Here is a 14,107-nt window from a genome sequence, read left to right on the forward strand (position 1 = left end):
TCATTGTTCTGATTGTCTTTTCTTTATGAAGGAGATGAACGCTAGCGACTTCTAGTGGGCCATCTTGCTAATATAACCTGCCTACAATATATTGCTATTAACTGTAGTCACTATGATGCACTGTAGATCTCTTGAACTTATTCCTCCTAATTGAAATTTTGTATCCTTTGGCCACAGTCTTTTTTTTTTTTTTTTAAATTCACACGCCACTATACAAATGGGAAACACAGCTTTCTTTTCTAATATGCAAGTTTAAAGCAGGGGTGTCCAATCTTTTGGCTTCCCTGGGCCACACTGGAAAAAGATGAATTATTTTGGGCTATACATAAAGTACACTAATGATAGATGATGAGTTTAAAAAATGCAAGAAAAAACTTCTCATAATGTTTTAAGAAAGTTTATGAATTTGTGTTGGGCTACATTTTAAGCTGTTTTGGGCTGCACCACGGGCCACAGGTTGGACAAGCTTAGTTTAAAGGTTATAAATTTCCCTTGAAATTTTACGTTAGCTGTATCCCACAAGTTTTGATACATGGTATGTTCTTTATGGTTCAGATCTAGTATTTGTAGTTCCATGTGAATTTGAGAAGAACATGTGTTCTTTAATTGTTCAGAATGAATTTTAAATTTGTCCAGTAAATCAAGCTTTTTCTGTTTCCTTACTTTTGCTTGCTTAACTTGAGATAATTATGATGAGGTCTTGTACTATAATAATGCATTTGTCAATTTGGCTCTAAATTCTATCCATTTTTTTTGAAAGTTGATTTTTCTTGTTGCCATTTGATTATTTTTTGAGACAGGGTCTTGCTTTGACACCTAAGCTGAAGTGCAGTGCCATGATTACGGCCGACTGCAGTCTTGATCTCCCAGGGTCAAGCGATCCTCCCACCCCTGCCACCTGAGTTCCTGAGACTGCAGGCGAGGACCACCGCATCTGGCTGATTTTTTTTTTTTTTTCTTGTAGAGGCAGGGCTTCAACATGTTGCCCAGGCTGGTCTGAAACTCTTGGGATCAAGCAGTCTGCCTGCCTTGGCGTCCCAAAGTGCTAGGATAACAGGCATGAATCACTGCACCTGGCCTAAAAAAATTTTTTTTAAAGAGAAATTTCAAAACTATACAGGAGTAGGCTGGGCACGGTAGCTCACGTCTGTAATCCCAGCACTGTGGGAGGCTGGGGTGGGCAGATCACATGAGGTCAGGAGTTTGACACCAGCCTGGCCAACATGGTGAAACCCCATCTCTACCAAACAATACAAAAGTTAGCCAGGCATGGTGGTGTGCACCTATAGTTCCAGCTACTTGGGAAGCTGAGGTGGGAGAATCACTTGAACTGGGAAGGTGGAGGTTGTAATGAGACAAGATCATGCCACTGCACCCCAGCCTGGGGGGCAGAGTAAGACCTTGTCTCAAAAAAAAAAAATGTGTGTGTGTGTGTGTGTGTGTGTGTGTGTGTATACATATATATATATTCTATAGTATCATATTTATATATAATATATAATTATATATAATATCCTATTATATAATACATTTCTATATATCTATTTAAATATATTTATATTTTTATCTTATAAATATATTTATAAAAAATATATTTATGCATATATATTATATCTACATATATATACACACACACATAGGATTAGAATAGTAAATGAAGCCTGTATACAATTATGAATATATGACTAATCTTGTTTTACTTATTTCTCTATCAATTGTACCCTTTTCTCTGACTTTGGTATTTATTTATTTTTTTGAGACAGGGTCTCACTTTGTCACAGAGGCTGGAATGCAGTGGCACAATCCCAGCTCCCAGGATAAAGTGATCCTCTTGCCTCAGCCTGCCAAGAAGCTGGGACTACAGGCACACACCACCAGGCCCAACTAATTTTTTTGATCTTTAGTAGAAACAGGGTCTTGTTATGTTGCTCAGGCTAGTCTCAAACTCCTGGGCTCCAGCGATTCACCCACCTCGGCCTCGAAAAGTGCTGGGATTACAGGCATGAATCACTATGCTCAGCCTGACTTACAGGCATGAGTCACTATGTCCAGCCTGACTGGACAGTCTAATAATTTTACCTATAAGTATTAATATTATCATACCATTCACACACCTAAAGACACCAAAAAAATTGTTTTTAGAATTTGTTGCACTCTGTTGTACAAGTAGTGCAGTGCAGTGATACAGTCACAGCTTACTGCAGCCTAAAACTACTGGGTTCATGCCATCCTCCTGCCTCAGCTTCCCAAATAGCTATGACTACAGGCATGTGCCACCATACCCAGCTAATTTTTTTTTTTTAATTGAGACATGAGTCTCACTCTGTCACCAGGCTGGAGTGCAGTGGCATGATCTCAGCTCACTGCAACCTCCGCCTCCCAGGTTCAAGTGATTCTGCTACCTCAGCCTCCCAAGTAGTTGGGACTACAGGTTCATGCCACCATGCCCAGCTAATTTTTCTATTTTTAGTAGAGACGGGGTTTCACCGTATTGGCCAGGATGGTCTGGATCTCTTGACCTTGGTGATCTGCCCGCGTTAGCCTCCCAAAGTGCTGGGATTACAGGCATGAGCCACCCCACCCAGCCACTAATTTGTTTTATTTTAAGTTTCTTGTAGAAACGGGGCTCAGGCTGGTCTTGAACTCCCATGCTCATCTCAAGTTCCTGTCCTCAAGTAATCCTCCCACCTCAGCCTCCCAAAATGTTGGGATTATAAGTGTGAGCCACTGTATTCAGTCCCCAAAATTCCTTTTTTTTTCCTTTTTTTCATGAAATGCCTGAACATTGCAAGAAAAATTCCTTAATATGAAATATCTAGTCCACATTCACATTTTCCTGCTTGCATGTACACATGTGTGTATATGTACACACACATTTTGGTGGTACTATTTTTTTAAATTGAGGTGAAATTCATATAACCTAAAATTAATCTTTTTTAAATGAACAATTTAGTGACATTTGGTGTATTCACAATGTTGCAAAAGTGCCATGTAGAGTTTCAAAACACCTTTATCACCCCAAAATAAAATTTTGTATCCTTTAGTTGTTTACATCTGCTAGCAAGCCTCTGGCATCCACCAATCTACTTTCTTTCTCTATGGATTTACCTATTCTGGATATTTTATGTAAATGGAATCATATAACATGTGACCTTTTGTATATGGCTTAGCTTTTGTCACATAGCATAATAGAATTTTTTTGTTTGTTTTTAGACAGGGTCTTAATCTATCTTTGGGCTCTACCTTTGCCCTTTTCATAATTGGATTATTTTGGATTGTAGTCTTTTTGTTGTTGAGTTGTATGAGTTCTCGACGTACTCCAGATCCATATCAGATATGTGATTTGCAGATAGCTTCTCTCATCTATGGTCTTTTAACCCTTGTCATGGTATCCTTTATTCAAAAATTTTTATTTTGATGATGTCCAATTTGTCTGTTTTTTCTTTTGTTACTTGTCCTTTTGGTGCCATATCTAAGAAACCATTGCCAAATCCAGGGACATGAAGATTTACTCCTATGTTTTTCTTCTAAGAGTTGCATGATTTTAGTTTTTATGTTTAGCTCTTTGATCCATTTTTTGTTTTTGGCATGTAGTATGAGGTAAGAGTTCAACATCATTTATTTTCATGTGGATATTCAGTTGTACTGGCACCATTTGTTGAAGATAGTATTCTTTCCTCACCAAATGCTTTTGCCTTGGTTGGTTAGAAATCATTTAACCATATGTATGTATTTCTGGACTCTCAATTCTGTTGTATTTATTGCTCTACATTTCCTTCTGAGTAATTCTTTTGTTGCAGTTCATAAGTTTCGATATATTGTGCATATTATCATTGCTGTATTTTATATACTGATGTATTATCTATCATCATGCCTTCTAGATTTATAGGCATGTTTTAGTTCTGTAGTGTTTTATTTCAGTCCTTAAAACACACATAGAAAATTATAATATTGATAGTATTATTTTATATGAGACTAGATTTTTTTATAGTTATTTGTTTGCTTACCATTTTTTCAAGCATCTCAGGACTTCTTTCTGCTATAATATTTGGTTTCTTGAAATACATATATACTTTTTTTTGCTGAAGTAATGTGCTTTATTCAGTTACCTAACTTGTAAGAAATACAGAGATAATTCCTATACCAAATATTTTATACTTGATGTATATTTTTTCTCTCCCTTCTGTAATGTGTTCGTATGGTATAACTGTTCCTTATTTATTTATTTATTGCTTTTTGAGACAGAGTCTTGCTCTTGTTGCTCAGGCTGGAGTGCAGTGGCGCAATCTTGGCTCACTGCAATCTGTCTCCCAAGTCTAAGTGATTCTCCTGCCTCAGCCTCCTGAGTTACTGGAATTACAGGCGTGTGCTACCATGCCAGACTAGTTTTTGTATTTTTAGTAGAGATGGGGTTTCACCCTGTTGGGCAGGCTGGTTTCGAGCTCCTGACCTCAGGTGATCCACCCACCTTGGTCTCCTGAAGTGCTAGGAATACAGGTGTGAACCACTGCACCTGGCCGACTGTTTCTTTTTTAAAAAAAATTTTTTTAGATCTTGTTTTGCTATGGGTACATAGTAATTGTAGATATTTATGGGATACATGAAATGTTTTGATACTGACATGCAATGTGTAGTAATCATACCATGCAAAATGGGGTATCCATCCCCTCAAGCATTTATCCTTTGTGTTACAAACAATCAAATTATACTCTTCTAGTACTTTTTAAATATAATTAAATTATTGACTGTAGTAACCCTGTTGTGTGCTATCAGATATGAAGTGTATCGTAAATGTGGCACATATATACCACGGAATACTATGCAGCCATAAAAAAGGATGAATTCGTGTCCTTTGTAGGTACATGGATGAATCTGGAAGCCATCATTCTCAGCAAACTGACACAAGAACAGAAAATCAAACACCACATGTTCTCACTTATAGGTGGGTGTTGAACAATGAGAACACATGGACAGAGGGAGGGGAGCATCATATAGGGTCTGTTGGGGGGGACTAAGGGAGGGACAGCAGAGTGTAGGGAGGTTGGGGAGGGATAACATGGGGAGAAATGCCAGATATAGGTGATGGGGGGATGGAGGTAGCAAACCACATTGCCATGTATGTACCTATGCAACAATCCTGCACATTCTGCACATGTGCCCCAGAACCTAAAGTGCAATAAAAAATATATATATATATATAAGAAATTTCTTTCATGTGCAATACATTGATTGTAAACTCTCAGTTTTTTGTTTTCTATTTATTATTATAGTTTTTTTTTGTTTTGTTTTTGTTTTTTTTTTTGAGACAGAGTCTTTCCCTGTCCCCCTGGCACGATCTTGGCTCACTGCAACCTCCACTTCCTGGGTTCAAGCGATTTTCATGCCTTAGCCACCTGAGTAGCTGTGGTTACAGATATGTGCCACCACACCTGGCTAATATTTTATTTTTTTATTTTTAGTAGAGACACGGTTTTGCCATGTTGGTCAGGATGGTCTTGAACTCCTGGCCTCAAGTGGTCCACTTCCCTCGGCCTCCGAAGGCGTTAGGATTACAGGGTGTACAGGGTGAGCCACCGTGCCCAGCCAACTTTCAGTTTTTTAAAATCTTAAGGTATCTTCCTTTCTGTTTTGTGAAAAATATGGTTTTGTGTTTTTTGTTTTTTTTGTGGGGTTTTTTTTTGTTATTCTGAAAGTAAGGCAGTAGAAAAAAGTAGTTTGGATCATATGCAATTATTTATTGATAGTTATTTATTGATAGTTATTTTTCCTTTTTTATTCTTTTTTGAGACAGGGTTTCGCCATGTTGCCCAGGATGGTCTCAAACTTGTGGGCTCAAGCGATTCACTCTCCTTGGCTTCCCAAAATGCTAGGATTACAGGCATGAGCCACTACACCCAGCCAATAATTACTTTTTTAAAAACCTTCAATATTATTCCTGTGACTTCTGCTACCATGTTGCTATTAAGAAGGCCGCTGTGGAGCCATAAAAACGACGAGTTCCTGTCGTTTGTCGGGACATGGATGAATCTGGAAACCATCATTCTCAGCAAACTGACACAAGAACAGAAAACCAAACGCCGCATGTTTTCACTCATAGGCGGGTGATAAACGATGAGAACACTTGGGCACAGAGAAAAGAACAATACTCACTGGGCTAGGTTGCAGGGTGGAGGGGAGGGGAGGGATGGGAGGGCATGGAGGTTAGGGAGGGATAACACCTGATGTAGGTGAGGGGTGTGGGGGACAGCAAACCACCATGGCATGTATGTACCTATGCAACAGTTCTGCAGGATGCAGGGTGTGCATAGGTACCCCAGAGCCCTAAGTACAATTAAAAAAAAAAAAAAAAAAGAAGGCTGCTAAATGTCTAATTTCAGTACTCTGTAGGGAGTCTGCCTTATCTCTCTTTTTTTAATTTATATTTTTATTACCTAGGCTCGGGGTGTTTTTATGGTCCGTCTTACCTCTCTAGCTGCATTTTCCTTTTCCTCTTTAGAATTTTGCATGTTCATTACATTGAGGATGGGTTTCTTTTTATTTATCTTAGAGTACTTAAAAGTAAGACTTCCTTTATCTGTATATTCATATCTTTAGTTTTGAAAAATTGCCAGCCATTGTCTCTTCAAATACTGATGGTATTAATTCTTACATTAATTCAACTTATGATTTTTCAACTTTATGATGGTGTGAAAATGATACATATTTAGTACACCTCTCAACCTGTGATGGTGTTACATCTGGATAAATGCGTTGTAATTTGAAAATGCTGTAAATCAAAAATGCACTTTCAACTTAATGATAGTTTCCACTTAATGTATTTTCAACTCACAGTGTGTTTATCAGGATAATAACTCTGTTGTAAGTCTAAGAGCATCTGTATTGTCTCTCCTCCATTTTCTCTTTTTTATTCTTCTGAGACTTCACTTATATGCATACTATACTTTCTATTTTTCCTATTTTTAAGTCTCTTTGTCATGTTTTTTATCTTCTCTGTTTGCTGTGATGCAGTCTAGGTAATACAAAAATCTGTCTTCTAATTCTTTCTTCTGCATCTAATCATCTGTTTAACTTATCCATTGCCTTTTTTTAAATTTGTTTTTTGAGACAGGGTCTCACTATGTCACCCATGCTGCAGTGCAGTGGCATGATTATGGCTCCCTGCAGCCTCAGACTCCTGAACTCAAGAGATCCTCCCACCTCAGCCTCCCAAGTAGCTGGGACTGCAGACCCACACCACTGTACATGGCTGATTTAAAAATTTTTCTGTAGAGACAGCATCTCACTATGTTGCCCAGGCTGGTCTCGAACTCCTGGCCTCAAAGCAATCCTCCTGCCTTGGTCTCCCAAAGTGCTGGGATTATAGGCATGAACTGCTGTTTCTGGCTCCATTGACCTAATTTCAGCAGTTTTTCATTTCTGAAAGTTCTGTTTGGTTTCTTGTCTCTTGGGTTTTTTTTTTTTTTTTTTGAGACAATGTCTTTCTCTGTCACCCAGGCTGGAGTGCAGTGGCACAATCTCAGCACATTGCAACCTCTACCTCCAGGGTTTAAGCAATTTTCCTGCCTCAGCCTCTGAGTAGCTAGGATTACAGACATGCACCACTGTGCCTGGCTAATCTTTGTATTTTTAGTAGAGATGGGATTTCACCATGTTGGCCAGGCTGGTCTAACTCCTGACCACAAGTGATCCACCTACCTCGGCCTCCCAAAGTGCTGGGATTACAGGTAGGAGCCACCATGCCCAGCCTGTTTTTTTTTTTTTTTTTTTAATATTAAACTTTTGATAGTTTTAATTATTTGCTTATCTCTGTGATTCATTTTTTTTAGACATTAAATAATTATATTCAATCTTAGATATTTCCAATATGGGAAGTCTTTAGGGGCTGTCTAAATCTGATGACTCAATCCCATAGTGGCTTATTTCTTATGTTTTGGGTACTCTTGGACTGTTAGCATATATTTAATTGATCTTAATATGAAAGGAAACTGGAGTCTTATTTGGGTTTGTTTTTTTCGAAATAGTAGCTGCATTTTTCTTCACACAGAACCTTTCAGGTTGTTATCCTTATCTTGGGTGTTTTAAGTTCTCCTGCCCTACAAGCTGCTTGTCCAAATCAGTTTCTTAGCCATAAAACTTACTGCTTTTGTTTTGTAGGAAGATAATTTTTTTATAGTATCCATTTGCCATATTGCCATTAATGGGCGGCTCTTTTTATTTTGAAACCCCTTCTAAATATTCTTTTATTCTCAAGTAATATAGGTATAATATACAAATTAAAAAAAAAAAACGAAAGTTATAAAATAAAATTGCTTCTACTTCTATACCCCAAGGTAACAACAAGTTTTTTGGATTTTTTGTAATTGATTTTTTACTTGATTAGGATATAAGTGATAGTTTAAAATCTTAAAGGAGGAGCAATTTAAAAATATTTTGTAGCCATGTATTAAAACGTGACTGATTTTGTAGCTTTACAAAATTGCCCTAATTACGAACCACTGCCCTAGACCTAAATGGCTCAGAGTTATTGGTATATATGTTTCTTTCTTTTCTTTTTTTTAAATTATCTCTTCCTTTTCAAAGCTTGTCAAGCTAATTTTAAGTGGTATGCTTGTCTATTAATGGTAAAAATTGTATATACGTAATCTGTCTACACCAGGATATCTATTTTAAAATTATATAATGCTGCAATAGGGCACACCCAACTCATAAAGTTGAAAAACTTTATTTGCATTAAATCTCTGGTAAGGTGATAACTTTAGAAGTATTTGAAAGGTTAGCAGTACCTTGTCACGTAACAGCAATCTTAAAAAGCCAGTACAGAAGTATGGTTAAAGATAGAATAAGGGATCTACATAACACTAATTTTTGCCCTATTTTGAATGTATTCTGGTGCCTTGGCAAGTTATTTAACAAAAATGTTAATTTTTTAATCTATAGAATGGAAATGATTTTACCTAAATTGTATAGGGTACCATAGTAGTGAATATGAGCGGCTTAAGATAAAACATTCCACAAAAATACTAAGTGCTTTAGTTGATCAGCTATTTAAACTCTTTCAGCTATTAAATAATAGAAGAAAATGGAATTGAATATGATGTCAGCATGGAACAATCTAATGATTCATTGAGAGCCAACCATAATGATGGTGAAGAGTCAAAAACCGATGCTCAGGTATTTGAGGTAGGGATTCCGCTGGGAACTTTTTTCCATCCTAGGGTAAAACAGTATGCCATTTAACAGCCCTTTATGCTCAAGAGATACCTGTTACATTTAGTGTATTCAAGAATTTTAGGCCAGGCATGGTGGCTGACACCTGTAATCCCAGCACTTTGGGAGGCCAAGATGGGCAGATCACCTGAGGTCAGAAGTGTAAGACCAGCCTGGCCAACATGGTGAAACCCCGTCACTACAAAAAATACAAAAATTAGCTGGGCGTTGTTGTGGGTGCCTGTAATGCCAGCTACTCGGGAGGCTAAGGCTGGAGAATCACTTGAACCCAGAAGGCAGAGGTTGCAGTGAGCAAAGATTGGACCATTATACTCCGCAAGAGCGAAACTCCATCTCAGAAAAAAAAAAAAGAATTTCAATATTTAATTGTACACGTATTTTATAATACAGAACTTAATGCTTAGATACATTTATAAAAATTTGTATACAAAGAAAAATCTATAGGTTGAATTATGTTATTTCAGGTTGCATTCCTGTGGACAGTTTTATTTTGATAAAATTAAGATAAATATAATAATCAACAATTTTACTTAAATACTTTCTGTATATATCAATTTGTGTGAATTGAGAACTTACAAAAAAGTAAAAACTGAAATTGGATATCTTTTCGTAACACATGTTTTTTTTTTTTTTTAAATGATGATACTATATCGTTAGACTGAAGTGATTTTTTTTTTTTTCTTTGCAGAAGCATCTAACCTGTATGGGCTCCAGGGATTCTTCCTTTGAACAAAATGATTCTCCTAGAGTTTTGCCGATCACTGCTTCTGAAGTAAATAATTCACTCATATCACAGAATATACCAGGGACCCTGACTCAGACGCAGACACTTTCTGCAGAACAATTCCACCTAGTCGACCAAAATGAGCAAGCTGTTCAATACGAACTTCAGTCATTGGGGGATTCCAATGCACAAATGGTGAGTATATTTTATAAGTAACCAGTTTTACGATCTTTAGCCAAATGTATTCATTTTACTAAATAACCTTAATTTCTTAACACTTTTAACCTACATCGTGTTTGTTTATTTATTTATTTATTTATTTTTAATTGCATTTTAGATTTTGGGATACATGTGAAGAACATGTAAGATTGCATAGGTACACACGTCGCAGTGTGGTTTGCTACCTTCCTCCCCATCACCTATATGTGGCATTTCTCCCCATGTTATTCTTCCCCAGGTCTCTACCCCCCACTGTCCCTCCCCTGTTTCCCCCCTACAGACCCCAATGTGTGATGCTCCCCTCCCTATGTCCATGTGTTCTCATGTTCAACACCTGCCTATGAGTGAGAACATGCGGTGTTTGATTTTCTGTTCTTGTGTCAGTTTGCTGAGAATGATAGTTTCTAGGTTCATTCATGTCCCTACAAAGGACACGAACTCATCGTTTTTTATGGCTGCATAGTATTCCATGGTGTATATGTGCCACATTTTCCTTGTCCAGTCCATCATCAGTGGTCATTTGGGTTGGTTCCAAGTCTTTGCTATTGTAAACAGTGCCACAATGAACATTCGTATGCATGTATCCTTATAATAGAATGATTTATAATACTTTGGATATATACCTAGTAATGGGATTGCTGGGTCAAATGGAATTTCTGTTTCTAGATCATTGAGGAATCACCATGCTGTCTTCCACAATGCTTGAACTAGTTTATACTCCCACCAACAGTGTAAAAGTATTCCTATTTCTCCACATCCTCTCCAGCATCTGTTGTCTCCAGATTTTTTAATGATGCCATTCTAACTGGCCTGAGATGATATCTCAATGTAGTTTTGATTTGCATTTCTCTAATGACCAGTGATGATGAGCATTTTTTCATATGTTTGTTGGCCTCATATATGCCTTCTTTCGTAAAGTGTCTATTCATATCCTTTGCCCACTTTTGAATGGGCTTGTTAGTTTTTTCTTGTAAATCTGTTTTAGTTCTTTGTAGATTCTGGATATTAGCCCTTTGTCAGATAGGTAGATTGCAAAAGTTTTTTCCCATTCCTTTGGTTGCCAATTCACTATAATGACTTTCTTTTGCTGTGCAGAAGCTGTGGAGTTTGATTAGGTCCCATTTGTCTATTTTGGCTTTTGTTGCCAGTGCTTTTGGTGTTTTGGTCATGAAGTCCTTGCCTACGCCTATGTACTGAATGGTTTCACCTAGATTTTCTTCTGGGGTTTTTATGGTGTTAGGTCTTATGTTTAAGTCTTTAATCCATCTGGAGTTAATTTTAGTGTAAGGTGTCAGGAAGGGGTCCAGTTTCTACTTTCTGCACATGGCTAGCCAGTTTTCCCAACACCATTTATTAAACAGGGAATCCTTTCCCCATTTCTTGTTTTTGTAAGGTTTATCAAAGATCAGATAGTTGTAGATGTGTGGCGTTGCCTCCAAGGCCTCTGTTCTGTTCCATTGGTCTATGTCTCTGTTTTCGTACCAGTACCATACTGTTTTGATTACTGTAGCCTTGTAATATAGTTTGAAGTCAGATAGTGTGATGCCTCCAGCTTTCTTCTTTTTGCTTAGAATTGACCTGGCTATGTGGGCTCTCTTTTGGTTCCATATGAAGTTTAAGATGGTTTTTTCCAGTTCTGTGAAGAAGGTCATCAGTAGCTTGATGGAAATAGTGTTGAATCTGTAAATTACTTTGGGCAGTATGGCCATTTTCACGACATTGATTCTTCCTAACCATGAGCATGGAATGTTTCTCCATCTGTTTGTATCCTCTCTGATTTTGTTGAGCAGTGGTTTGTAGTTCTCCTTGAAGAGGTCCTTTACATCCTTTGTTAGCTGTATTCCTAGGTATTTTATTCTCTTTGTAGCAATTGTGAATGGCATTTCATTCTTGATTTGGCTCTCTTTAAGTCTGTTATTTGTGTATAGGAATGCTTGTGATTTTTGCACATTGATTTTGTATCCTGAGACTTTGCTGAAGTTGCTTATCAGTTTCAGGAGATTTGGGGCTGAGACGATGGGGTCTTCTAGATATACAATCATGTCATCTGCAAATAGAGATAATTTGACTTCCTCCTTTCCTAATTGAATACGGTTTATTTCTTTTTCTTGCCTGATTGCTCTGGCTAGAACTTCCAATACTGTATTGAAGAGGAGTGGTGAGAGAGGGCATCCTTGTCTAGTGCCAGATTTCAAAGGGAATGCTTCCAGTTTTTGCCCATTCAGTATGATATTGGCTGTTGGTTTGTCGTAAATAGCTTTTATTGTTTTGAGATATGTTCCTTTGATACGTAGTTTATTGAGAATTTTTAGCAGAAAGCACTGTTGAATTTTGTCAAAGGCCTTCTCTGCATCTATTGAGATAATCATATGGTTTTTGTCTTTGTTTCTGTTTATGTGGTGAATTACGTTTATACACTTGCTTATGTCGAACCAGCCTTGCATTCCTGGGATAAAGCCTACTTGATCATGATGGATAAGCTTTTCGATGTGCTGTTGCAATCGGTGTGCCAGTATTTTATTGAAGATTTTTGCATCTATGTTCATCATGGATATTGGCCTGAAGTTTTCTTTTCTTGTTGAGTCTCTGCCAGGTTTTGGTATCAGGATGATGTTGGTCTCATAAAATAATTTGGAAAGGATTCCCCTCTTTTTGGATTGTTTGGAATAGCTTCAAAAGGAATGGTACCAGCTTCTCTTTGTATGTCTGGTAGAATTTAGCTGTGAACCCGTGTGGACCTAGGCTTTTTTTTTGGTAGGCTATTAATTGCTACCTCAACTTCAGCCCTTGTTATTGGTCGATTCAGGGTTTCGACTTCTTTCTAGTTTAGGCTTGGGAGGATGCAAGTGTCCAGGAATTTATCCATTTCTTCCAGGTTTACTAGTTTATGTGCATAGAGTTGTTTGTAGTAATCTCTGATGATGGTTTGTATTTCTGTGGAATGTTTGATGATATCCCCTTATTTTTTATTGCATCTATTTGATTATTCTCTCTTTTCTTTTTTATTATCCTGGCTAGTGGTCTGTTTTGATGATCTTTACGAAAAACCAGCTCCTGGATTTATTGATTTTTTGAAGGGTTTTTTGTGTCTCTATCTCCTTCAGTTCTGCTCTGATCTTATTTATTTCTTGTCTTCTGCTAGCTTTTGAGATTTTTGATCTTGCTCCTCTAGCTCCTTCAATTTTGATGATAGGGTGTCGATTTTAGATCATTCCTTGCTTCTCATGTGGGCATTTATTGCTATATATTTTCTTCTAGACACTGCTTTAAGTGTGTCCCAGAGATTCTGGTACGTTGTGTCTTCATTCTCGTTGGTTTCGAAGAACATCTTTATTTTTGCCTTCATTTCATTGTTTATCCAGTGAACATTCAAGGGCCAGTTGTTCAGCTTCCATGAAGCTGTGCGGTTCTGAGTTAGTTTCTCAATTCTGAGTTGTAACTTGATTGCTCTGTGGTCCGAGAGACTGTTTGTTCTGATTTCTGTTCTTTTGCATTTGCTGAGGAGAGATTTACTTCCAACTATGTGGTCAATTTTAGAGTAGGTGTGATGTGGTGCCGAGAAAAATGTATATTCTGTGGATTTGGGGTGGAGAGTTCTGTAAATGTCTGTTAGGTTTGTTTGGTCCAGGTCTGATTTCAAGTCCTGGATATCCTTGTTAATTTTCTGTCTCATTGATCTGTCTAATACTGACAGTAGGGTGCTAAAGTCTCCCAGTATTATTGTGTGAGAGTCTAAATCTCTTTGTAAGTCATTAATAACTTGCTTTATGTATCTTGATGCCCCTGTATTGGGAGCGTATATATTTAGGATTGTTAGGTCTTCTTGTTGCATTGATCCTTTTACTGTTATGTAATGTCCTTCTTTGTCTCTTTTGATCTTTGTTGGTTTAAAGTCTATTTTATCAGAGATGAGAATTACAACTCCTGCTTTTTTTT

General features: G+C 37.4%; 1 protein-coding gene across 16 annotated transcripts in view; it reads left to right on the forward strand.

Annotated features, from left to right (window-relative positions):
• Positions 1-14,107, forward strand: part of CARF (calcium responsive transcription factor) — an 81,402-nt gene that overhangs the window by 22,380 nt on the left and 44,915 nt on the right. For 9 of the 16 annotated variants that reach the window (XM_037741435.1, XM_037741440.1, XM_037741436.1 and 6 more), the window contains exons 3-4: positions 9,060-9,180; positions 9,917-10,147. In XM_037741435.1, coding sequence (XP_037597363.1) covers positions 9,103-9,180; positions 9,917-10,147 — 309 coding nt within the window. In that variant the 5' untranslated portion in view covers positions 9,060-9,102. Of the gene's footprint in view, positions 1-4,858; positions 4,943-9,059; positions 9,181-9,916; positions 10,148-14,107 lie in introns of those variants that run through there. The other 7 variants (XM_037741441.1, XM_037741442.1, XM_037741433.1 and 4 more) reach the window with 6 other exon arrangements.

Source organism: Cebus imitator, unplaced genomic scaffold (genome assembly GCF_001604975.1).
Source record: "Cebus imitator isolate Cc_AM_T3 unplaced genomic scaffold, Cebus_imitator-1.0 Scaffold101, whole genome shotgun sequence".
NCBI classification, from domain to species: Eukaryota; Metazoa; Chordata; class Mammalia; order Primates; family Cebidae; genus Cebus; species Cebus imitator.